We start from the raw sequence: 27,754 nt of genomic DNA, 5'->3' as shown, positions 1-27,754 counted from the left end.
CAAGGATGTTATTGTATTTGCTATGTAAGAATTGTTTTGGATATTCTGTCCAGATTTGGATATTTTTGTGTGTGAGAAATCTGCCCTCATCCAATATCCAAATGGAATCAAATGGAATTTTTTTTATGGTGCTAACAGTATTAAATATACTATTATATATTTCAACCACAGGCAAATGATGGCAGGTGAGTGAAAAAAAAAATTTAATTAAAAAGTATTTGAAACAAATATTAATTTCACAATTTCAAAATAAAATGTTTGAGACTTATACTACAACAAAAAAAAAAAAACAGACAAAGACCAGAGTAATTCATAAAATGAGGAGGTGTAGACAACAGTAAGCCAAACGAAACATTAACTTACTTGTGCAGATCAAATGAAGAATCATTACAAAGCTCCATTCTGGGGGCACTTTACAGAGGTTATGCCCAGCTATGAAAACGCCCTTTTCGTCACTTGGAGAAAAAAAATAAAAAATAGTGGAGTGCTCCATTCTGTCATCATCACAGTTGTACCCACATCAGAGAAACATAACTACAACCTACTCAAGAATCACATAAAACAATAATGATCTACTTACAAAAGCCGCAAAACTGTTCTTTCACATGGTAATTGACAATTTGCACCTAGAGTCTAAGCAGAAAAAAAATCAAATATGAATACGTACATTTTGGTCAAGTATTTATTTCAAATTGTAACTAGAAAAGGCAATTTCCGAGGAAATTACGTGGGAGAGCTGTGAAGCCGACCGCTCAGAAGCTGCAGAGAACGGAGGCGTTCGCATGTTTAAAGCCGCAAACGCTGAAGAGAGATAAATACGAACAAAAGGAGAAAAAAAGAATGAGAATAAAAAAGAAAAAACTAAATCCAGGAAAAGTTGAATTCAGAAAAGAAGAAAAAAGTAGAAAGTAACAATGGAGGAGGTACATAAGTCACCTTCCCAAGTGGCACTTTTGTTGGATTTACAGAAAAGAAAAAAAAAAATCTATCCATTCAATTCAATTTTATTTATATAGCGCCAATTCACAACAAAGTCATCTCAGGGCACTTTACAGAATAAAGTCAAGATTATAAAGATGTATAAAGAGAACCCAACAATTCCCCCTGGAGCAAGACATAGGCATCCATCCATCCATCATCGGCATATGAAATTAACTGATTAGAGATACAAAATTGTATTCATATCACACAACCCTGCTGATATGAAACTGCTGAGAAACATGAAACTTTGGATGTTCTGCTGGCACCACTTCATGTCTAATGGATTTCTTACTGGGCAGTGAATGAACACGAATGAAGCTCAGAAGCTTCGTCTAGTACAGTAACAACAGCACACATGGGAAATGGCTGGTGAGATTACAACAATATAGTTGTTGGTTATAGAACGTCAGCTCTCTGTTCAATCAATCCATTAATCAATCACTCCTTACAACTGTAAGATGGATGAGAGGAAGCAGCAGCCACAGAAGGACCATTGTTTTCACTCTGCAGCAGGACATAATGAATCCTGTGCTAGCTGAGGTCAGACCAGAGACAACGGTTTTACCCTTTGGGCACCACTCGATCCCCCATCCTCCAGCAAGGACAACCATGCATGAAAGCAAGGAGTTTCAGTTTGTCTCAGACAGCCCTAAAGGAGCAGATGGGGTTATAACCAAGTGGAGAGGGTGCAACTGTTATGCAACCACCTGGCTACAGCAGGGCTGCTGCTGTATCTAGCTTTTACTATTAAAGCCTTATTGTTATTTTATGGGGTCAATGTTGCCTCCAGTGAATGTGAACGATCTACTAAACTGGAGAGTAGAGCTGGGCGATAAAAACAATCTCCATACGGACCAAAAATAATCCTCACTAATGAACGAGCGAGATTATTTTTAATTATTAAATATTCTTTAACAGGTTAACTCTGCTGCATAACATCTAATTAGACCTCAGCAAATGGGTTACAGAGTTCTGGCCAAAAAGGAAACACATGCAAACATGACAACAGTCAAATGTCCGCACAAAAGGGAAAATCGTCCTTCACAGCCAAGTTCTGTAGAGCATGGAAAGCTGATGCATAGGAGAGTAAAAATTAGGAGTTTGAATGCAAAAAATTTGGGTTCACACACCTTTGCCAACCAAAAATAATGCTCTAAACTCTTAACATTGAGCGAACAGCTGACCACTATATTTATTGGTTAAAATTCTAAATGTGGTAGACAGCAGCATGTTGAACTTTAGCTGTTCACTAATGAACATCAACTCTTGTAATTTATTGTATTAAGATTGTATGTGAAGGAAGATGCAGAGATACCATTCTGTAATGCCGATGCACCTCAAGTACCAGAAACTCCTGCAGCTATATCTTCGCTCTGGCAAAATCCTGTCATGTCAATTCCAGAACAATCACCTTGTTACTCCTAACATCTATATGAATAGTTTAAGCTTCTAAACTTAATAGACTTCAACCAGAACCTTTAGAAGTTGGATCAAGTAGCTATTCTCTACTTAATGTATGTCAGATTGAACAACTGAATGGGATCCACCTTAAACCTGACGCACAGTGATAGCGGTCTGTCTTCTACTCTAGTCAGGGTCAGACTCTCTTAAAAGCGTGGTGAGTATTGCTTATGACAGATTGTGAAGGAACTTGAGTGTTGGCTACGCAGGCTGCTAAGTGGTCATCCATTTGACCTCTACACCTGACCCTTGACCTTGCTGTGTTACACAGCACAGCACAAAGTCCACTCTGTCCTCCCCGCTGCTTCTGGCTGACAAGGCGCACCGCCCCATGGTGCTGCCTCCTGGCACCACTCAAGTTCACAGACCACAGTTCTTGGTCACTTGCCTGACTAAGGTCTTTCTCGCCCAGTTGCTCAGTTTGGTCAGAGGAGCAGTTCTAGGAAGAGTATTGGAGATTCTAGATTTTTCTCATTTTACAGCACTTTTGGGAATATTTAGAGCTCTAGAAAGGGTAACTGTATCAAGGAGATCTACACTAAGGATGGTCTGTTGGTTTAGTCTTGACATGCTGGATGAACTGAAGGAATTTATATACTATATGGTGGGGGGATTCTAGGACTTTATTGCAAGTACCATAATACATATAATCTAGGCTCTTATATTCTGCAAAATTGCTCTGCTGAATCCATCATAACAAACAGATTGGGCTCAGATTTCTAATGGTGTATAATACACAGAGTGCAAGAAATTAAATAGTAGGTTTTAATAATAAAAAAAGTCATAATATCATATCATTGGACAAAGTAAAGACGTGGTTAGTTTGACAAGAAAGCACTGAACTGGTTCTGTTATTTAAATCCGTGCACAAGGTCACATGGAGCTCACAATTTGTGGTAAAATAACTTATGTTGTACAACTACTTGATTTACAATGCAGGTCACTTTTCATTTCAGAGAAGTTCACACATTTGGTACCAATGTCACTGAGCAGCAAAAAAAAAACCAATCCGTTTCTGTTTTAGGTTAAAACAGCTACGCTTTGCAAAGCTGAGCTAAACATGTCCTGAATCCAGCTCGGTTCTTCACAAAATGTAATTCAAACTATATCAAAAGCTAAACGGGTCACAATTCATTTTTTTCTATGCCGTTTGGGGTTCAATATTAAATCCAGTTTATAAAAGCAAACAGCACTGACTCAACAAGCAGAGAGTACACTAGGACAGTGCTGACTATTGGTTTTTATTGGTGGGTGCATATGAACATCCTTTAGGTTTGGGCCGTCACCCTACAGGACACCAATCATATGTAGTACATTAGAATGGCACTGTAGCACATGGAGCGGAGCAGAGCCTTGTTTTTATAAATGCGCAATGTGAAACAAAAGTTAATATAAACAGGCAATAAACTGCAAAAAAGAAAACAAAAATGACGGTTGAGCCTCAGCTAGTAATTTATAACCAAGCCTCCTTTTACCACGGTACAGATATCCAGTGCAAATCAGGGGACAGTGTTTATGTTAGGTAGAAAATAAATGTAGCTCCTATCAGTCATTTTAATGAGCTAATGTGACATGTATACCAAAGATAGTATAACAGCATAGATTTGCAGACATTTTACAGCATACATTTCCTTCTTTGGGAAAATATGATTAATCATTGACAATATTTAAGTTAATTTGATCACTCACTCATAGAGCAAAGTTAACCCTCTAAAGAGGCTACAATGCAGCCTTTAGAGTCAAACAATGGGGTGAAGGCCACTTTTTATGACCCTTGAGTCTTTTTCATAGTGCAGTCATCAGTGTGTGTTATGTTAACCTAATGAATGTATGTCTTTATCTGAGCTAATCCCAGTGGGCAGCAGGGCAGAGGGTCATGCTGTGGCCAGAATGGCGGGGGCTCCTTCACCCCCAGATGACACGTTCAAAGGAGCAACTTTCCTTTCATCATACCAGGGGTCAGAGCTTTACTACCTCACAGAGGCAATGAGCGTACTGCACTGGGCAAACTCCAGTCTATCGCAGGCATCTGATCAATCATCATCTTACAAAATTTAAGTAAGCAAAGTCAGAGCATCTCCCTGTGGAGCCACAGTGGTTCTCACATTTAGCTGACTTCTTGGTGATCTCAGCTCAGACTTACCTGTATCTCCTAACCTTGTTTGACGTATGCTGACCAGAGTAAAACCCTGGCACACCATCGTGGTGAAAACTGGTCAAATCATGGATAAATTATGTGAAAACGTATTTAAATTGAGCTTATTCAAGAAAAAAAAAACATGCACAGGAACTGCTATGTGTAACACAGCACTTCGCTGGCCCAGGAGCCCCTGGGTCTGTAATTGGGCTGTTCAGTTAGCTCATCCATGTAAGGAATCAATTCTTTTTAAAATCTGTCATGCACATTTTCTGTCTAGTCTCTTTTGCCACTAAGAAAGTACAGAAATTGGTAAAGTGGCAAAATGATGCACACAAATGCAGGGAATACAAAAAAAAGAACAACATTCAATGTTCAAACACAATGAAACAAGGGCATTTACAGTAACAGGGTTAATGACAAAAGCTTTTGTTTAAGTAACTTCTGTGCAAGACATTCATGTCAACACTTTTTCTGGGGACCTGCAATGACACAATACCTTAGCTTCTTTTAGACCGCTTTCCTGTAAACTCAAATGTTTGTCTTTTCCCTCAATGACCAGCCTGATTACTTTCCCTCACAACTTGTGGCAGGAGTCTGAACATCACCAGGGTTGTTATCCTGAAACAAACACAAAGAAAAACGAACTACTATCTGAAATAAAATTTACCAGGAAACAGCATAAAACTAAAGTGAACCGTAGGTCAGACGGCACAATCTGTTAATTTCAGGTTGTCCGAATAAAGAAATAACATTTTTAGTCACCACCAAAGGGAACCCGTGTTGATAAGAAAAGATGCAGAGAGGAAGAACATAAAGGGAAATGTCTCCAGCCAGCAGCAGACCCTAACACACAGATAAGATCTGAGAATAAAAAGGTCTCTACACTGGATGTAGCTGCTCGCATCAGGTTCAAAGCTCTGTCTCTTGCCAACAGGGTGGTCAAATCAACGGCTCCTTCTTACCTTTACTCCCTCATTCAGGTCTAATATCCTTCCCGTCCGCTCCACCAATGAACAATGTCTGGTTTTCCCACCACCGCACAGAAGACACCAAGCAAAATTCTTCAGCTCAATGATGCCACTACGGCGGGACAAGCTACTAAACTCTACATGTTCAGTAAACTCACTCCAAATATTAAAAAAAAAAAAATGCTGAAAACAGAACTCTTCCGCACTTTCCTATGCACTTAAACCTATTAAACAAAAAATAAAAACTTCCTTTCTGCTCTTTCATCTCATGAAACGTAAATCCTTCTTCTGATAGGAGGTTTTCTCCTTGACTTAGCTTTTTGCTTGCCTTGTACCTCGCTTGTAAGCCGCTTGGGATAAAAGCGTCTACTAATTGGCTAAATGTAAATGTAAAAAGACCAGATCCAAGCAACATGAATAAGAGGAAAAATATAAGGACACTAACAGCATCATTATCAGTCTATTGATTGAGACCATTTGCCAACAGGGATACAGCTTTAAAGAATTCAATGCTGCTCTCAATGTGAATTCTAAACTCTGCAAGCTTTTGCAAACTGCAGCTCAGACCGGCAACCGGTTTTTAACGTTTCTAGTTAAATGCACAGGTTTAATGTAAATCAAGCAGTAATATAGTTGATAAAAATGTAAGTGTCCTACAGTAAATGGTTTAGATTTTCAGTCACTGTCCTATCTTTTACAGTCTGTAATGCTTTGCCATGCAAAAACAGACCGAGCCTATTGTAGATATTAATGGAGCTCAACGATGAAATCTTCACTTTTCATCATCAGTAGATTCTATTACAACACACTGGTTCCTTTGTCCTTAACTCAACTAACCATCACGTATAGCAGATATCACAGATATGGCTTCCCCAGCACAGTCGTGGTCATTTATAGATGAAGCTGTTAGGAACATTAATGTAAAGTGACTAAACAATGAATGATGACTAAATCAGGGCTTTTATGTTGGGTTTTTCCTCAAATTTTTCAGTTTTCTGTTTTTCAATGCAAGTAATAACCATTTTACTGCAATAGGCTAGTACTAATACAATTTGCTATTACTTTGTAAAACAATGATAAATTAAATATCATCCAAATATTAGCATATATAATATTAACTTAAATATACTAGTTTATAATATTGTATTTCCATATTTTACACTGTGTCTTTATACCAATAATAGTAAAATTAATATCTTTGGCTTTTGGATTGTTGATGTCACCTTGGGCTGAGGGAAAATTATTTTCTTACATTTACACACTTTTTGATCTTACTAACTGGAAAAATGTTGAAAGATACCAAACTTAAGATAAGTGAGCAATCAGGGAATGTTTGCGTGCTTACATGTGTGTGCACATGTGTGTGTTGAGGTCATGACAACAGTAACTGTTTAGCAGATTTCTGCTAAAAGAATCAATGTGCACAGCTCTGTGGGCCTTTTCTGTTGACCGTGAAATGACTGTGGTGCCTAGTGGTTAGTTTTGTCTGTGACCCACTGAGGGTGAAAGGATTCTGCTTTTGTCTTGTCAGTGCAAAGACGCCTCTGCATTTAACAAACCAGTCAAATAACCTGTGAATTTCGCTTTTATTTTTAATTCAAACATTAGTGACAGCTAACAGTTATGACTGCTAAAAGGAGAACATGTCCATCCCCATAGGATGCACAGGGTTTTTAAACAGCTTTTTTTATTAACCCAAAACAACTGCATCCTTCAGTGCTGTACTTTCACAGGAAAGCCATCCTGCCCCTACATACCAAGTTCAGTGTTTTACAGCTGCCTGTAAACTCATCCTCCACCCAAATTCAAACTCAAATTGAAGACGTTTATGGCCTCTGGCTAGGCTATGTGTTGAATATCACAGAGGCCTGACAAAAGCATGGCCTGCATATCACCAACTTCACTGTACCAACTGTCCCCCCATACTTACAGTCACACATTTCCCCTCAAAATCTGGTTTATGGCAGCAAACTGCTTTCACCTCTCATCCTCCCCTGCAGCTCATTAGCAGCTGTGCCAGGATCAAGCTAGCAATCATCTCAGAGAGCTTCATTGCCACCACAGCCTGTAGCTCATGGATCAAGTGGAGGCTGTAAATACTTTGCTGGGTTACGTGGAGGTCAGCAGAGAGTGGGCCATTAATGCTTCAAGAGCAACATCCCGCTGACCCTGGTCACTGTTCCCATAGCGCTCACTGCCACCTCCCCCCATGTGTCCATCACAGTTCACACACAACAACAACAACAAAAAGTCACAAGCACAGCCTCAGGGAAGAGCTCTGAGCTGGGTGGTGACGAGAGCAGAGCTCAGAGTCAGAACAAATAAGGCATTCGGAATGCTTTTGAAGCTAAAACAGGGTTATCAAATCAGTTATTACTGACTGATTTGATACATTCTAAAGAAAATGAGAACAGTACTTACATTCACCTCTGCACACGTGATAAGTTCTTTAGACTTCTGCTCGAAAAAAAAAAAAATTAAAAACAAGTTTGACATGTTCTAGTAAAACTGTGTTCACACATTTAGTCATTAATTAACCTTGAAAATATTCATCATTATGAGGGATGGGGTTTATGGTTTTCAGTCTTTTTTTGATGGGGGGCAGGGTTATAGCAGTGGATTGTTGTTATACAGGTTGTACAAATTATAAGACCCACTGAAGGAAATTTGTTATTAAGATATTTGGCTGTAGAATTTAAATTTAATGTAATTCAATAGAATCTGTTACCTAAATTGACATTGTTATAATTTGCACAAATTCTCTTTCCTTCACTTTGGGATTTTTATTACAAATATTTTCAGTTCACTATGCAAAGATTTAGTGTTTGTAACAGTTTTTAAACAGGCTACTTCTGTAAAATTAACACTACTTTAAAAAAATAAATACAAATCCAACACTGGTGGTTAAGGGACCATGTCATGATCTGATTTGGGCTTTTTGTTATTTATTAATAAATATTACAAATACATTTGCACATTATTAATACATTTGTAGATGCAATTAGAGTTAAAAAAAAATAAATCACCTGTAACTCAGATGCAGCTCTACATTGATGATACAATTTGCAAAAATAAAAATAATGAAATAGAGTTGATTTACAGTCACATGCTAAAAATAAGAGACTCTGCATTTGTTTATTTGTTGAAATTAAAAAATTAATTAAAAATTGAGAAACTAAAGTTAGTTAAATACAAAAATTAAAAATGTATTTTTTATCTTTGTGTCTCTGTAAGAAAACTGCCAGTTATCAGACCAGATGCTTTAAAAATGTTGCCATCTTTAGCCTGTGTTCTTAAACACCTGCATGTGTGCTGACCACATTTAATGATTTCAGAACTTTGAGAAAAATGTATTCATTCATTCAGTATAATTTGTCTCCGATCTCTTCAGGTTCCTGCAGCAGCATTTGAAGCAACACTGCATTAGAATCAGAATAATTAGGCAAATTTATTTTAAACAGGTACAAAAATCCCATTATCTGAGAACAGCATGCAGATTATCAATACTGAGTTTATTGGTAAATTACTAATAACCATGGACTGTAGAATCTAACAGTAACTAAATTACTGACTCAGACTGTGAGGATAGAGGGTCTTTGTATGATAATGTGGTTGTGCTGACTTTGCAGTGTGACTCAATGTTGTGCTAATAGGTCAACAGAATGGGATGATCTGAAAATGTCATCTGTATGCCCTCAGTGACAAGGGTGCCCCCCCCATGCTGCCGCAACTCTGATCACACACACATTGTTCCCTACAAGGTCCTCACCTTTTATTTACCCCACTTTTTAAACATTTAATGCTTCCTCCCTAATATCTACTGTACAACGGTTTGTTCTAAATACCAGATGGTTCTTCCTGAAACTATTTTTTCTAACTGTGCACAAATAAAAGTCACCTTGCAAGTGTTTTAATCAAAAACAGCTCATATAATGACAACTCCTGGACATAAATCTAAAAGAGAACTGGATATTAAACCACAAATCTGCACTGGCTGAACACAACAGCTACAACAACCAAGTTTAGCCCACAGTCCACAAGGCAAGATTGAAGGACAATTATACATATTAACAACAACCAGGAACAGTATCATGACTTGATATTTCAAAAGGACAAGTTATCAGAGGTAGTTAAAGTACAGAAATCTATTAACAAAGTACTCCACTATAGGTAGAAGTAACACATAATCTTTACTCACGTAAAAGTAGTGCATGCATCTAAAATGTGCTTTAAAAAAAATATAATATGCTAATTAATAATGCCTGACTTTTCTTTAATGCATTTAGATTTGATGTTCTTATTAAATTTGGTTAGAAGGTGGTAAGAAAATAATAAAACTGCCTTCTCTAGCCACCTTTATAATGAAACACTGCAGATAAAAACTGGAGAATTACTTATTAGCCTATTTTTATTAGTGCTGACAAAATCCAGAGTTCCAGTCTATACCAGTGTTAAATTGCATTTCCAGTAACTAGAGGCCCTCCTTGTGGTGACACGCTTTCACATTCTATCATTCATCAAAATTAAGTCTTTCAAATGCTTTAAAAAAAAAAAAAAAAACATCTGCTGTGGAACATGCTGGGAGATAAATCACTTTGTTTGAAATGCAAATTAGCTTGAGAGGAGAATTATCTTCTTGAATCTGGAATGTCTTAAGATGTAGGTTTCTTCTCTGTTATCCCTGAGAGTCTAGTGTATTTTGTTTAGGAAAAAATATCTATGCAACCGGAGAACAGTGTCTGATCTTGTGTCACTTGTCATTTTAACATTTCATACTAAATTGCCCGTGATACTGTAGAACATGTTTGATCAGCATCAGGCCTTGACAGTCTTATAATGGATTTAGCTTCATTCTGGATCAAATTTTTAATTCAAGAATCCTTTAAGCTGGAAACAAAAATGCATGGATTTCAAGAATTCCATTAATTCTAAAAAGGAATGGAGTAACTGGAATTTCTTCAAATACCTGTGAAATTTATTTAGGTCTACAAACCAGGCTCTGTACTGTGAGTCGTTCTTCACCACAAATTTTATATATTAAAACACAAATAGTTCAAATGGATTATGTTATAAAGAATGTGTCATTCTCATGGTTCCAGGCAAGAATATGCTACTGAATACTCTGGCCTAAACAAGACATTTGAAAACGTGGCCTTTTTTTAATTATTTCCGATTTTTCACAGACTAAAGCCTGTAGATTACTTAAATAATTGATTGTTTCGGCCCATTGTGAAAAATAATTATATATTGTGGAGATGTTCTAACAATATTAAACATTTATGTCAACAACCTGATTGAGGAGGGAGGCAAGTTAAGAAGAAGAAAGCACAATATGATGGATCACATCTGCCTTGCCCCCCTCCTTTCCTGACTCACCAGCAGCAGCACCCCTCCCCCTCTTCTACTGTACTCCTCCTGGCTTATCATTTAAGCATCACAGCAGGGGTTTTTTGCATCCTGTCTCTGCTCCACCCACTGCCAGCCGTCCCCTTTATCCTGTCCCAAGGGACAGGACACCCCCTCGTCACCACCACCACCTCCTTAAAAAAAGGACAGGGGCTGACAAAGCACTTTCTTTAAGCCAAATGTCCCCACCGTGCCAGCTTGCAAACCAGAGGCCCAAACACCGATCCACACAAATAGTTAACCACTCCATCCAGCCTGTCTTCCTCCTTCTTCCTCTGAATTCAATTACATTAACACAAGAGCCAAATTCCTGGTCAATTCAAAGGTCAATGGAAAGTGAGTTTGTTCTTCAAATGTGGTTATGTCATCCTGAGGCAGGAAGGAGGCTTCACCGCTTTGTTTCTATGCAACAATGTGAACTGACAGAGACAAGTGAACAAGTTTAGCATCAGTAATATCGTTTTTTTTTTTTTCTCTAAAGCTGCTAAAAATGTTGAATAAGCAAATCATGACTTGAGCTTCTAGTGTCAGTGAAAAAGATTTGTCCATGCTCATCACATTTTCAGTGCTTTCCAAAACTTTCGCATTTCACTGCCACGTAAGACAAAAAAAACAAAAAAACAAACACGCTTTTTATCGAAGCGGTTTACAATGTTGCTTCACACACACACACCATAAAAAGTTCTCACCTAACCCAATGGGAGCAACTTGGGGTTCAGTTTATGCCCAAGGACACTTTAACACGAAGCCAGGACCAGGGATCAAACCACTGACTCTGTGGACCTGTGGACAACTGCCTTACCAACTGAGTAAATTGGCGAGTCATCTTTGATCAGTTTAGGATTAGCTTGAATAAGAAATATCTGAAACTGCAAATTGACAATTTGAAAATAAAACAACATCCAGGGTTAAAGAGTTTTTATCATTTATCCCTTTGTGTCTGGATTTGTATTGTTTAGGTATTTGTTTATTACTCCTTATATATAAAATTCTATTTTAAACCAGAAAAATGTTACATTTATTTTTTGGAAAATCAAAACTCAATTAATATGATTACATTAAATGAATAAATTAAATGTCAGACATTAATTTAAAAGTTCATCTTCAGAAGAACCAGTGAATGACTTAAAGCAATAATATTTATCAAAATTCATGTTCTGTCCTACAAATGGATGCAATTTAACAATTAATTTCATGAACATCTGTGATTACAGTTTTTAATCTAAATATTTAAGTTGTTTTTTCATAAATGATCTGTGAAAATGCCAACATTACAGAACGATGATGTGTTTTCTAGATATAAAGAAGTCGAGCAGACCATCTCAGAGTCCACATATGGTGAGTGTGCTCAGAGCAGGGAGAGTTAAAGGAATTTTAATCTTGGAAATGTCAGTCACTCATGGGGGCACGGTGAGCCACTGGCGCCCAGGACAGACAATGCTGCAAGGCATTGTGGGACATAGGTCCAGCGGTTTGGGCTGGAACTGGTCAGCGTGGAATATAGGACGGAATAATAAAGAACTGTGCAGATTGACAGTGAGGTGGTTTGTAGCCATGATTCCCATCATACTGCCTCAACAGCCAAACCAGTCTCCTCTCGAGACAGATATGGAAAAATCAACCAGCTGTGAACAATCATGTCTTAATGTCGCTTTTCCTTTTATCGTTCCCACCCTGTGCAGCGCACGCAGACTAAAAATCTAGTATCTTCAGGGCCTTCTCCAAGTTCAAAAGTTCACCTTTTACGACCTCCCTGAGCCTGACTGACCACCTCCAAATAAAAACATTCCGAACTCTGTTCTCAGCGAGTCCAGCTGCCTAAGTGCGCTCGCGCGCGCGCGCACGCACCCCCCCCCCCCCACACACACACACACACACACACCTCCAGAAGCAAATAATAGACACAACCAAATTAGTTCTAATGATGCGAAACAAAGACAATAAGACAAACTTCAGTGACCCTAAATGAATTCTGTCCTACCAGGTGTGACCCCGGTCCCGTCCTGTCACTGCACTTGTCAACTAACATTTGTTAGTCAGTTAGCACGTTCAGCATTCAAATGAATTTGACTCTCAGTGCACAGTTGTCTTCTCCTGCACCCAGCAGCAGGTAGGACACAGCTGTGACTGCGGTTTGCAGCAGTTATGGACGCCTGATAGGGGCTAATCCAAATGAAGGCGGACATGCTGTTAGGTTGGAGGTAAGGAAAGGTGTGTACACCTAATGTGTGCGTGTGTACGCGTGAGAGAGAGGCCGTGCGGGATCATGCTCCGTGGTGTTTTCTTACCGGTAACGGACTTGGTGTTGTTTCTCTCCGTGTAGTCGAACCCATTCGTCCTCTTGTCTACCTCCATCCTCCCCGCATGGGCTGATGCCGAGTCAGCCCGTCGTCGCCTCTCACCGCCCCGGAAAACCTTCACACTGTTGCTGCTGATGAAGACGATGATGGTGCGATGACAGTGACGAGGAAGGGGATAGTACAGACTGAAGTTGGTCGAGCTGGCGCTGCATTCGTCGTGGAAGCTGGATGGCTCACTGCCCGCACCGCTGTCCCATGTTGAAATCTATTGCTTCTAGTCAACGGGGAGTAATTGGATCCACACCCCCAGGGTGGTGCCTTTATTGGCTATGGGACAGTGGAGAACAGCGTCTTCTTCGTTTGTGAACGGATTCAGAAGTATAAGAAGTTAAAAAATAAAAAAGTTCAAATGTTAAAACAAGAATATGAACGTTTAACAAAATAAATAAATGACACAGTCTATCTCTCAACTCCGTTTCTTTAACTTGTCTACTTAGCGTTATATTAATAGTCAATTCAACTAAGACCAGCAAGAACAAAACTAACCCCCACCAAAAAAGAACTGCAATATTGCTTCAGGGTTACACATTTTAGTAGGAAGTCATACGTTTTTGTTAAAGATGTGCAGAGCATGACTTGTTAATGTGTTGTTAAGCTAGGCTATAAGCTACTAGTTATCTTATGGGTTATTAAACACATGACTCAATATCTCATATTGCCTGAATTTAAATATGTATTTAAAGATGTTTGTACATGACAATATTTAAAAGCTATATCAATAGATATATTATGTCATCTCAAGAACTTCTTCCCGCTATATTTGGTCTAACAGTATGAATTTCGGTTACTCCCACATGACCTGAAGGTAGCTCAAACACACAACAGAGATTATGCAACGGACGAACTTCTCTCTTTAAGCATTGTGGGATATGGAGTCTCGTACCCCTTCCTCCTTAATGCTAATAAACTAGTTTGCTTCTGGAAGGCGACTATAAACTTATGCTGGGATTGTAACAATATGTTATAAGGTTAGCTCTGGCATTAAGTTTCACTGGGAGCAAATGGATCAGAATTAACTTTTCCTCCAGTATAGATTATATGTCTGAAATTGGTGAATAAACAAATGAACACATTTTTACAAATTTATTTTTTGGTGCTGGGCGGGTTATATGGAAACTATGAAGTATGTTTCATTTCAACAAAGTGCATATGGCAAGCGGTGTTAACATTAAATCAAACCACACTCCCAGCTGTAATTAAATTTTAGATCTCCATAATTGCATTTCTCTTAGTCAAAGTATTCTCTTCCTGACTTCAAAGTATTCTTAGTATTCTCATTAGTCAGAATGATAATAAATCGATAGAGATATCCACAATTAATAATCCACACATTATTTTTTAGTAAAAATTGTATTCAAGATATCTACAACAAAACTTAAAAGTTTAAGTGGCTGTTTTTGAGATTTATTGGACAGACTGGAAATCTGTTGCAGGTAATGCAATTCTTCCTAATCAAAATGAACATTTCAGACATCCACGTGATTCTTTCTAGTTCGAATGATGTCACTTTTGCCATTCGGTTTCCGATATCCACAACCTCATTTTGGATAGATGAAAATTCTGGACATCTGCAATAGCATTCTTTCAAGGAGAAACTTCAATTTTCCATCTACAGTATATGTACATTTATCATCTACAATCCAATTGTTACTAGTCATAATTTTATTCCAGATAGAAGTGAAAAATAAATCCTAAATTTTTCTAAAGCACATCTGTGCAGTTGCATTGTTTATACTCCTAATTATAGATATCTGAAATAGCATTTTTACTTTATTGCTAGTCACAATGTATGTTATATATTCAAAATTAAGTAATGGATATCTGGAATGTTTTTTATTTTTATTTGATATATCTGGAATAGTTACAATTGACTTTATATCTTTAATGGGACTTTTCCTAGTAAGAATATTTATACCTGAATGGAAAAAGTCATTTGGCCTTTTTGAGGCAGAACTGAATTACAAATATCTGTCCAGTCTAGTGGACTCTTTTTGCAATAAATAAAAAATAAATAATATTAAATAAAAATAAATAAAAAATAGCAATGCACAGGCCACAAAAGTTAAACACAACAAACACACTGTTGTCGTCATTAACACGCTACAAGTAAAAACTGCACAGATAAGTGTGTAGTCAGGAACTGTGTTGAATACAAAAACAACACAGGGTAAAAGACATATGTGAGCTGAATGTGACCTTAGTAATAAATGGCAGCACTTGAGGGGAAGAGGACGAGGAAGACGATAAGCTGTCACATCAGATGAAGTTAGAGTTACAGTTTTAGATCATGTTTTGGACTCATACTCAGAGGCCTCTATAATCAGGACATTCAGAAAGTTACACCTGAAAGTTACAGTAGAGTAAAAGTACACAGTGAAATGCCTCTGCATATTGCAGGGGACAGGATAAAAATTATTATTGTAAAATGGACAATACAATATTACAGAATGTACACCTCTAAATCTGTAAAATTACCTCTATTTGTAGAACAACTGCATGAAGTCCTGTGGTCCATCCCCAGGCCAGAGACATGGTTCTGAGCCAGAATAAATGACTGACATTGTGCAGTGTAACTTCTCACCTGTCGTTCAGGGTCTATCAGTCATCCTGCACTATCCACTCACCCCAACTGGATAGGAAAGATGACCACCCACCCTGAGCAGGGTTTTCCTGGATGTTTCCTCTGTTAAAGGGAGTTTTCCCTCTTCACTGTTGCCCAAGGCTTGTTCCAGGGAGATTTGTTGAATTTTCTCTACTTATCTTTATAGTCTTGACTTTATTATGTAAAGTGCCCCGAGATAACTTTGTAGTGAAATATAAATAAAGTTGAATTGAATTAAATACTACAAACTGCAGTTAATTATTTTCCCAATTAATTAACATCAGTAAATACACAAAAAATCCCACTCACAATGATCACATTCAGGAAAATACATTTTTAAGTTCACATCTCATATTGCCTTGTCCTGAACATTATAGACTTATATAAAAAAGAATTTGCATACTGTTCTGTTTAAATTGAGAGACTCTTAAATGTGTGGTAGAGGGCAAACATTGATATAAACCATGTGAGTAAGAAAAGATGCTGTTCGCAGGTCTAACCAGGCTTTTGTTGTGAGCTGCTAGAAAAGACATTTCTAAAGATTCACCTATTATGTTTAAGCAGATATGGAGTTGACGATATATTTAAAATAAATTTTCAAAGACAGACCTTTAAATCCAGCAGTGGTACAGAACAACATAACTTAGAATGACTGACCTAAAAAACAGAAAAACAACCTCATGACTGGCTGCAGAAGATCTAACCCTACAGAGGAAGTAAATGTGCGATTGTATCATCATAGTAATAAATTTAATATGAAAGGGTGGCATCAGTCATGACTCCCAGTAATTTGTAGGAAGACACCTGTCAAATTTCTACCTTAGGATATTACTGCAGGAAGCTTACAATCAGGTAAGAGGCCAAAAATGATTTCTTCAGTTTTTTTAGTAGTAATAATAAGAGAATTTTCATCACACCATCACAATTAGCCAATCACATTTCACTTTGGTACATGCTGAGATCATCCCAGTCAGTCAACAAAATCAGCAAAGTCATCAGGGTATTTTAAAAGAACTTGGTTGGGAGTCCAGGTAATGCAATCAGCAGTGTACAGCGTAAACAATCGGGGTGAAGTAATACAGCCCAGAGGAGCTCTCACATTGGTTCTGGTTGGACGAAGACAGTGAGTCATTTACCTTTACTATCTCTGTTCAACTAGCAAGAAATGAGTTATACCATTAGATAAGGCTTGGATTGAACTTTAACTGAATCATTTTAGAAATGAGTAAATTAGGCTGAAAAAGGCTGAATGCAAAAGAAAAGTCCAGAAAGGGGAAATGCATGTGACCACTGCATCTTCTGAGCTGGAAACCTGTTTATATGGAAACTGAAACTATTATATTCATGACTTCATAATTACAGACGTGAGAGGCATGTGGTGATAATCATTGTTTTTTATTTTTTTATATATTTTTGACACTAATGGAGACACTAATGGAATATGATGAGTATCAGCAGAACATTAAAACATAGGTTGCCTGATAGGAGCCAGATTCCTTGAGTTGGTTCACTGGAACCGTAATATTCTTTGGACCCCTGCCAAAACTGACCAGTGACAACATGTACAGCCGCTTCTCGTCATTCAACCGCTGGCTGTCTAGGTGGTGTCCAGCAAACGAAGTGGGCTACATAGACAATTGGAAACAGTTTTGGGGAAAACATAGGCTGATTAGAAGAGATGTCATCCATCCTACTTTAGATGGTGCAGCTTTCTTATCCAGAAATATGGCTGGTTTTGTTAGACAACCAAAAATATGACAATCCAGAGTTGAGCCTACGATGCAGAGATCCAGTCCTACACGTCTCTCTGCAGTGTCCTTACAACTGTCACCCCCCCACAACTCCCACATACCTATAGAGACTGTGTCTGTTCCCCGACCAACTAAATTACGTAAACCAAAAACGACCATAAAAGGAGTTAATCATGATAACCTAATAAAAGTTAAGACTACTCCTCTAACAGAACAAAACCCCAAAACTATTAAATGTGGATTCTTAAATATCAGATCTCTCTCTTCTAAATCTCTGTTAGTAAATGACTTAATAAATGATCATCAATTTGATTTTTTCGGTCTTATTGAAACTTGGTTGCAGCAGGAAGATTATGTCAGTCTAAATGAAACCCCCCCAAGTCATATTAATTATCATGTTCCTAGAAGCACAGGCCGAGGTGGAGGAGTAGCAGCAATCTTCCATTGTAGCTTATCAATAAACCTTAGACCTAAACATAGTTATAACTCATTTGGGAGCCTTACTCTTAGCCTTTCACACCCAAACTGGAAAACTCAAAAACCACTATTATTTGTTATCGTGTACCATCCTCCAGTCCCTTTACAGATAAAGTCATTATAGTGGGTGACTTTAACATTCATGTAGATGCTGACAGTAACTGCCTCAACACTGCGTTTAATTCATCAATATATTCAATTGGTTTTTCCCAAAATGTAAATAAACCCACTTTAGTCACAGCTTAGACCTCATCCTTACATATGGCATTGAAACTGATAATTTAACAATATTTCCTCACAACTCTCTTCTGTCTGACCATTTTCTAATAACATTTGAATTTCTAAAGATTCTAAAGTTTTCCCTTAACTCTAAGCAGTAATGATTTCATGACTTTCTTTATGAATAAAATTGTAGCTATTAGAAAAAGAATTATATTACAAATATTACAGATAGACCTTCATGTACAACAGTACTAGAATCAGCAATAAGGCCCCAATCCCTCTTAGACTGCTTTTTACCCATAGATCTCGCTGAGCTAACTTCAATTATTACCTCATCTAAACTAACAACATGTCTGCTAGACCCTATTCAAACTAAACTGCTCAAGGAAGCTTTACCTTTAATAGATACGTTCGTACTGGAATCCAACCACAAGGGGGTAAAAGCCAGTGTCTTCTTGTGCCAGTCCCAAGTCTGGATAAATGCAGAGGGTTGTGTCAGGAACGGCATCCGACATAAAACACATGCCAAATTAAACATGCAAATCGTAACAATAACTTCCATACCGGATCGGTCGGGGCCCGGGTTAACAACGACCGCCACCGGTGCTGTTAACATACAGGGTACCGGTGGAAATTGGACTATTGTTGGTTGAAGATGAAGAAGGAGAGAAGGAAGGTGTGTTCATAGGCAGAGAGAGAAGAGGAAAGCCAAGAATGTAGGACTGACAGTAGGGACTTTGACTGTTGGTACTATGACAGGGAAGGCTAGAGAGTTGATTGACATGATGCAGAGAAGGAAGGTGGATGTACTGTGTGTCCAGGAGACCAGGTAGCAAGGCTAGAAGCTTAGGAGCAGGCTTCAAGTTGTTCTACCATGGGTCAGATAGGAAGAGAAATGGAGTAGGAGTAGGAGTTATCCTGAAAGAGGATTTTGTGAGGAATGTTCTAGAGGTGAAAAGAGTATCAGACAGGTTGATGAGTCTGAAGCTGGAAATTTAAGGGGTGATGTTTAATGTTGTTAGTGGTTATGCCCCACAGGTAGGATGTGAGTTAGGAGAAATTCTGCAGTGAGTTAGATGAAGTGATGCAGAGCATCCCCAGAGGTGAGAGAGTGGTGATTGGGGCAGATTTCAATGGGCATGTAGGTGAAGGGAACAGAGGTGATGAGACTGTGACGGGCAGGTTTGGTCTTCAGGACAGGAACGCAGAAGGACAGATGGTGGTAGACTTTGCAAAGAGGATGGAAATGGCTGTAGTGAACACTTTCTACCAGAAGAGGCAGGAACATAGGGTTATGTACAAGAGCGGAGGTAGAAGCACTCAGGTGGACAACATCTTGTGTAGACGCTGTAATCTGAAAGACTGTAAAGTATTGGTAGGGGAGAGTGTAGCCAGACAACACAGGATGGTGGTGTGTAAAATGACGCTGGTGGTGACGAAGATGAAGAGGACAAAGGCAGAGCAGAAGATGAAGGGGTGGAAGTTGAAAAAGAGAGAATGTTGTGTAGTTTACAGAGAGTACAGGTTGTACAGGTTGGCCAGACAAAGAGATAGAGATGGAAAGGATGTGCAGCAGGTTAGTGTGATTAAAGATAAGGATGGAAATGTATTGACAGGTGCCAGGAGTGTGATGGGAAGATGGAAGGAGAAGAGTTGATGAATGAGGAAAATGAAAGGGAACGAAGATTAGAAGAGGTGACTGGTGTGGAGCAGTAAGTAGCAAAGATTACTAAGAGTGAAGTGAGGAGGGCGTTGAAGAGGATGAAGAGTGGAAAGCCAGTTGGTCCTGACAAACCTGTGGAGGTATGGAAGTGTCTAGGAGAAGTGGCTGTAGAGTTTCTGACTGATTTGTTTAACAAGATCTTGGAGAGTGAGGGAGATGTGCAGAGCTGTGGCAACTACAGAGGAATAAAGCTGATGATCCAAACAATGAAGTTGTGGGAAAGAGTAGTGGAAGCTCGGCTAAGGGCAGAGGTGAACATTTGTGAGCAGCAATATGGTTTCATGCCTAGAAAGAGAACAACAGATGCAGTATTTGGAGCTGTGGTATTGTATGAGGACGTCTGGAGTGGCAGAGAAGTATGTTAGAGTGGTGCAGGACATGTATGAGAGCTGTAAGACAGTGGTGAGGTGAGCTGTAGGTGTGACAGAGAAGTTCAAGGTGGAGGTGGGTCTGCATCAAGGATCAGCTCTGAGCCCCTTCTTGTTTGCTCTGGTGATGGACAGGCTGACAGATGAGGTTAGACAGGAATCTCCATGGACTATGATGTTTGCAGATGACATTGTGATTTGTAGTGAGAGCAGAGAGCAGGTGGAGGAAAATCTAGAGAGGTGGAGGTCTGCTCTGGAAAACAGAGGAATGAAGCTTAGCCGCATTAAGACAGAATACATGTGTGTCAATAAGAGGGACCCAAGTGGAACTGTGAGGTTACAGGGAGCAGAGGTGAAGAAGGTGCAAGACTTTAAGTACTTAGGGTCAACAGTTCAGAGCAATGGAGAGTGTGGAAAAGAGGTGAAGAGGCGAGTGCAGGCAGGTTGGAACGGGTGGAGTAAAGTCTCAGGTGTGTTGTGTGATAAAAGAGTATCAGCGAGAATGAAAGGAAAGGTTTTCAAGACGACGGTGAGACCAGAGATGTTGTTCAGCTTAGAGACAGTGGCACTGAAGAAAAGACAGGAGGCAGAGCTGGAGGTAGCAGAGTTTAAGATATTGAGGTTCTCTTTGGGAGCGACGAGGATGGACAGGATCAGGAATGAGGACATCAGAGGGACAGCTCATGTTAGATGTTTTGGAGATAAAGTCAGAGAGGCCAGATTGAGGTGGTTTGGACATGTTCAGAGGAGAAACTGTGAATATATCGGTAGAAGGATGCTGAGGTTGGAGCTGCCAGGCAGGAGGTCTAGAGGTAGACCAAAGAGGACATTTATGGATGTAGTGAGGGAGGACATGAAGTTAGTTGGTGTGAGTGAAGAGGATGCAGAGGATAGAGTTAGATGGAGGCACATGATTCGCTGTGGTGACCCCTGAAAGGGAACAGCCGAAAGGAAAAGAAGAAGACATTTAGCCTGAAGGGATAATGAGCTATAAAGTTTCTTTTTACATAATTTAGGATGATTTGGGGGCTTTAAATATAGAGTTTTCAGTGTCCCACATTTTAGTCAGAGTTGTCTCACATTAAAGAAATACAGATTATCTGAGCCAACTTGTGATATGTCTACTCTTTGTCTAATCAGTCTGATACCTGCATTTTCACTTTTGGTTTGATTAGGCCACGTCCTGGGGAATCATTTTCTGTGGATTAGGGTCTGTATAACAAACAGTGCCTAAATGGATTTAGTCTCTTTTAAAGTTTTCACCTTTGATTTCCAAATCTTTTGGGGTTTTTTACACAACAGGTAAACACAGATTTCTGCAGTATAATCCAAATAAATTAAAAAATACAAAACTGAACAGAAGCAATTGCTATAAACAATTGCTGAGAGAAGAGGATGCAGAGGATAGAGTTAGATGGAGGCATATGATTTGCTGTGGTGACCCCTGAAAGGGAACAGCCGAAAGAAAAAGAAGAAGAAGATACGTTCGTATTAGATATCATCTATCTTTAGAAACAGGCTATGTACCACAGGCCTATAAGGTAGGTGTAATTAAACCACTACTTAAAAAACCCTGTCTTGACCCAGGTGTTTTAGCCAATTACAGACCAATATTTAATCTCCCCTTTATTTCTAAAATAATTGAAAGTAGTTGCAAAACAATTATGTGATCACCTTCATAGGAATAATTTGTATGAAGACTTTCAGTCAGGATTCAGAGTTCATCATAGTACAGAAACAGCACTGGTAATAGTCACCAACGATCTTCTCATGGCCTCAGATAATGGACTCATCTCTATACTTGTTCTGTTAGATCTTAGTGCTGCATTTGATACCATTGATCACAACATTTTATTACAGAGACTGGGACATGAAATTGGAATTACAGGAACTGCACTAGGTTGGTTTAAATCTTATCTATCTGATAGATTCCAATTTGTTCATGTTAATGATGAATCCTCCATGCACACAAAGGTTAGCTATAGAGTTCCACAAGGCTCTGTGTTAGGACCAATACTTTTTACTTTATATATGTCTCCTTCAGGCAACATTGTTAGAAAGTCATAGTATTTGGGCTCAAAAGTCTCAGAGATATGTTGTCCAACCATATTGTTACTCTAAATGGCATAAGTCTGGCCTCCAGTACTACTGCAAGGAACCTTGGAGTTATTTTTGACCAGGATTTGTCCTTTATCTCACATATAAAACAAATCTCTAGAACAGCCTTCTTCCACCTACAGAACATTGCCAAAATTAGGACCATCCTGTCTCAAAGTGATGCTGAAAAACTAGTCCATGCATTTGTTACTTCTAGGTTGGACTACTGTAATTCCCTACTTTCAGGATGCCCCAGTTACTCCCTAAAGAGCCTGCAATTAATCCAAAATGCTGCAGCAAGAGTGCTGACTGGAACTAGCAAGAGAGATCATATTTCACCTTCACTAGCTTCTCTGCATCAGCTTCCCAAAAATCAGGAATAGAATTTTAAACCCTGCTTCTGACATATAAAGCTCTGAATGGTCAGGCTCCATCATATATAGAAGACCTCATAGCACCATATCATCCTAGTTGACCACTTTGCTCTCAGAATGCAGGCCTACTTGTGGTTCCCAGAATTTCCAAAGGTAGAATGGGAGGCAGAGCCATTAGCTATCAAGCTCCTCTCCTGTGAAACCAGCTCCCAGTTGAGATTTAGGAAGCAGACATCCTCTCTACTTTTAAGTCTAGGCTTAAAACCTTCCTCTTTGATAAAGCTTATAGTTAGTTATAGTTATGCTGCCATAGGCCTAAACTGCTGGGGGACCCACCCCCCGATGCACTGAGCTCCTCTCCTCTCACCCCACAATTGTCACCACAGTATGACATTAACTCTGTGTGTTTTCTCCTGTAGTTGTCTTTCTCCTGCTGTGTCTCCCTCTCTCTGTCCCTTTCACACGCTGTGTGTCTTCCAGTGTGCAGCTACAGGTCCTACCAACCTTCCTGATGTTTTGTTGTTGCTTTTGTTGCTCTTTTTCTTTTCTTTCTCCACTTTTCACTCACCCCAACCGGTCAAGGCAGTTGGCCGTCCAGCCCGAGCCTGGTTCTGCTAGAGGTTTCTTTGGCTAAAGGGAGTTTTTCCACTCCACTGTTGCCTAGGGGGAATTGATGGGTTCCCTCTATATGTGTTTATAGTCTTGACTTTATTCTGTAAAGTGCTTTGAGATGACTTTGTTGTGAATTGGCGCTGTAAAAATAAAGTTGAATTGAATTGAATTGAATTGAAGATCCACCTGAATTCATCAACAGTAATGACAGTATAACGGCACATTTCTTGAAGCTGCCACCGCTGTCAAACCAGGGGATGAAAACTGTTTATTTCATTTGCAAATTGTCAACAAATCCACAAAATCCTTGTCAGTGACAATGGTAAATGCTCTGTTTATATGGCGCTTTGATCTAAAGTGTTTTACAATGTTGCTTTTCACTCACACACACTCACGCACCAGTGACGGCAACTGCTACTCACCTGACCCACCTGGAGCAACTTGGTGTTCAGTGTCTTACCCAAGGACACTTTGATACATAGCAAGAAGGGACAGGGACTTGAAGCAGTGCCTTACCAACAGAGCGACACCTAAAATAATACAATGGCTTTGTTGACATTCCTGTCCTCCTCTTCATTGTGTCCCAGAGTGTTTTGGATTTACTGTCCTTAAATGTCTTGTTCAGACACTGTCTTTGAGCCTGTTTGGCCACCTTGAAATGTTCCATATTTTTCTTTCTTTTCCTTATTTTTTCTGGTTAGGACACAAGAAGTGCTAACTGTGGCACGAACATTGAAACCACTAACTCAGTCAGTCCATCTATCAGTCTGTTGTGCTAAATTACAACCATATTCTCTGCTTTACACATTTTTAAAATGCACGTTTTGCATTTTAGTTCTCTACATAAGATGCAGCATTCAAAACTTCTTTCCCTGTGTTCCTGTTGGAAGACATGCCAATACGCGTGTTTACTAAACCTTGTCCTTACAGGTGAACACAGGTACAGTATGACTAATTTCTTCCCTTAGAAAGCAGAGCTTTATATGGTGGCCCTGAGAGCTCAAGGCACTGCAAAACAAGAAAACACATGCAAATACACAAAACACAAGCAATTAAAAAAAAAAACACTTCATCAATTTGTCAGAACAGGTGCAGCATTAAGAAGCACGTTGAAAAAGGCCGCAACACAATGGAAATGGCTCCGGGAACAACTAAAAATAAATGTACAAATCTAAATGTGCATCATTTTTTAGTGTTGCTATGCTACAATGTTGGTGTTGTTGTGGCTTTTTGCAGTGTTTTTTGTTATTTGGTCGCGTTGTGGATTTTACAGCACGCTGCTTAATTTGGTTTTGTTGTGCCTTTCTCAAATGCTTCCTCTTGAAGCTGAAAAGTTGTTTATTTTTAAGAGGATGAAGATGAGGCCAAAAAAGAGGATAAGGGAGAGGATGAGTAATAGGTAGTATTACAGATTAGAGTCAGGCCACTTTGCTCAGTCATCCATTAACAAGTATAATTACTGTAACTTACACTAACATTTCATTTCATACTGAGAAAACATTTTTTAATAAAATAATGCTGGAGAAGGAAAATGGCTGTTCACCCCAGAGCAGTAGGAACACTTTGTAGATAAGGTCACATGAGACAGCAGCATAGTTCTCTTGGAACTGCGACAGCATATCATTAGTAAAGACAATATAACACTCAGTAACATCTATTCAGTGTAGGCAAGCAGTGTTAGAATTAAATCAAACCACATTCCTGTATTTGTAATTAAATTTTAGATATCGTGAAATCATTTCTCCTAGTCCAAACTTTTCCATCAGTCAGAATAATAATTAAACATATCCACAGTCACATACTTAGTAGTACAATTGCCTTTCAATACATCTACAACTTTGATTTCACTAGTCAAAGCTACTCTTAAAATATCTTAACATTCCTTAAAAAAGTAAAAGTGGCCATTTAATCAACAAAGAATATTCTAGATATCTACAATAAAATTCATACTAGTAAAAACTACCAGATATCTACGATCCAATTGTAAAGTCATATTGTTCTTTTTAGATATCCCAAATGAAAAATATAGACATCAGCAGATAAAGACAATACATTTGTGAATATTTGCAGCTGCACTTTTTCCAGTTAAGATCTCTAATTACAGATATCTGAAATTGCATTTGGCTGTTTAAGGTGCAAATTGTGGATGTCTGCCTTCACATTTTGGTCACAATGTATTTAAAATTGCTTTATAGATGTCTGGAATTTTAGAAAGAAATGAATTTCAGATATCACGTCACTCTGAATCCCTATAACACTTCTTACATCATCACTTTCCTCTTCACCCTGCACAACCTACTTGACCGAGGGAGTGGATCACCTGCGACTTTTGGCACTTCACCTGTGGCCACATTCCCTAAAACTCAATCCCATTGAAACATACTTTTCAGCATGGCATTGGAATGTGTATAATCAACTAGCCCATCATGACATACCCTTTCCCCAGGCACTGGAGGAGGCCTGTGGTGATATTGATGAGGGCGCATGTCAGGACTGGATACGTCATTCCAGACGCTACTTCCCCCACTGTCTGCTCACAGAAGACAATGCTTGTGGTTTTGGTGAGGTGCTGTGGGCAGACCCACATAGGAGACAGGATGCAGTTTGATTTTCCCTTTACCTCACAGTAACAAGACATTTTTGGTTTCTATTACAAGTATGTGTAGTCTGTTATGGTTCCTGGCAAAATAAAAAAACTGTAAAAATTACTCTTATATGAAATGACATGTATGAGTGTTATGATGAACTTTCACAGCTGTTACAACACTGAGCAATTTTGCATGTTTTGATGCAAAATTGTGAAATGTTTCAATAGTTTTGCAAGATGTGTTTGGTATATGGCTTTGTGGTTAGTGTTTACTCTTTACTTAAAAAGCCTAATCAATGACAAAAACTAAAAAGGTTTTTATAGATTGGAACTATGCTATACTTTATTAATTCAGAAAACCTAAAGGGCCACTCTGCTTTTTTTAGAAGCCACCACATGTGCCTCTGCTTACTTTGTTTGAAGCTTCAAAGCTTTGGAAGATTTAATCTTTATATGATCATCAGTACACTGTTGATACCCCCCCCAGGACCCTTCAGACTCTGATTTCACAGATCCTTGGGTCATACAGTGACACCTTGGGACTACAAGTAGTTAAAGCAGCTTCCTACGGTCTCATTTACTGTTGGATCCTTATAACTGATAATCCTGAAATCGTGCATTACTGAGGTGGAATTGCATTGAAATGTTGCTTTGTTGGATTTTTACCTTATTTTTTTTACTTTTTATTCTATCCACACAAGACCCTGAACCCCTAACAGCCTATTCCCATCCCCAGCTGTGCAGTGCCGGTCCAAGCCTGGTAGAACTTGGGGAGGGTTGCATCAGTAAGGGCATCCCGTGTAAAAACTGTGCCAAATCAACATGCGGACAATAATCCGCTGTCGCGACCCTGAAGTCACGGGATAAGCCGAAAGGACAAAAAAATAAAGGCATTCAAACCAGCAACCTTCATGAGTTGGAAACAGGAACAAAAATGTAACAAAATCTTTCTTCATTTGATCTCTTGTGTATTTGGTTGTTTTAATATGAAATGGTAGCCTACAGGATTTTATAGCAATTGTTTATAGCAATCACTTCTGTTCAGTTTTGTATTTTTAATTTATTTGGATTATACTGCAGAAGAGACTTAAGATACGTTAAAAGAGACTAAATCCATTTTAGGTTTGTTATACGGACCCTATTCCACAGAAAATGATTCCCCAGGTTGTGGCCTAATCAAACCAAAAGTGAAAATGCAGGTATCAGACTGATTAGACAAAGAGTAGACATATGACAAGTTGGCTCAGACAATCTGTATTTCTCTAATGTGAGACAACTCTGACTAAAATGTGGGACACTGAAAACTCTATATTTAAAGCCCCCAAATCATCCTAAATTATGTAAAAAGAAACTTTATAGCTCATTATCCCTTCAGGCTAAATGTCTTCTTCTTTTCCTTTGGGCTGTTCCCTTTCAGGGGTCACCACAGCGAATCATGTGCCTCCAACTAACCCTATATTCTGCATCCTCTTCTCTCACACCAACTAACTTCATGTCCTCTCTCACTACATCCATAAATCTCCTCTTTGTTCTTCCTCTACACCTCCTGCCTGGCAGCTCCAACCTCAGCATCCTTCTACCAATATATTCACAGTTTCTCCTCTGCACATGTCCAAACCACCTCA

The 27,754-nt window shown here is 38.9% G+C and overlaps 1 protein-coding gene across 1 annotated transcript in view; it reads right to left on the bottom strand.

Moving 5' to 3' along the window:
• Positions 1 to 13,373, bottom strand: part of nr6a1a (nuclear receptor subfamily 6, group A, member 1a) — an 88,308-nt gene extending 74,935 nt beyond the window's left edge. The window contains exon 1 of the mRNA XM_067519974.1: positions 13,245 to 13,373. Within this exon, the coding sequence (XP_067376075.1) occupies positions 13,245 to 13,311 (67 nt within the window). The 5' untranslated portion in view covers positions 13,312 to 13,373. The remainder of the gene's footprint in view (positions 1 to 13,244) is intronic.
• Between the last annotated feature and the right edge of the window lie 14,381 nt (positions 13,374 to 27,754).

This window comes from Channa argus, chromosome 11, assembly GCF_033026475.1.
Source record: "Channa argus isolate prfri chromosome 11, Channa argus male v1.0, whole genome shotgun sequence".
In the NCBI taxonomy this organism is placed as follows: domain Eukaryota; kingdom Metazoa; phylum Chordata; class Actinopteri; order Anabantiformes; family Channidae; genus Channa; species Channa argus.
This window is presented reverse-complemented; position numbering and strand designations above follow the sequence as displayed.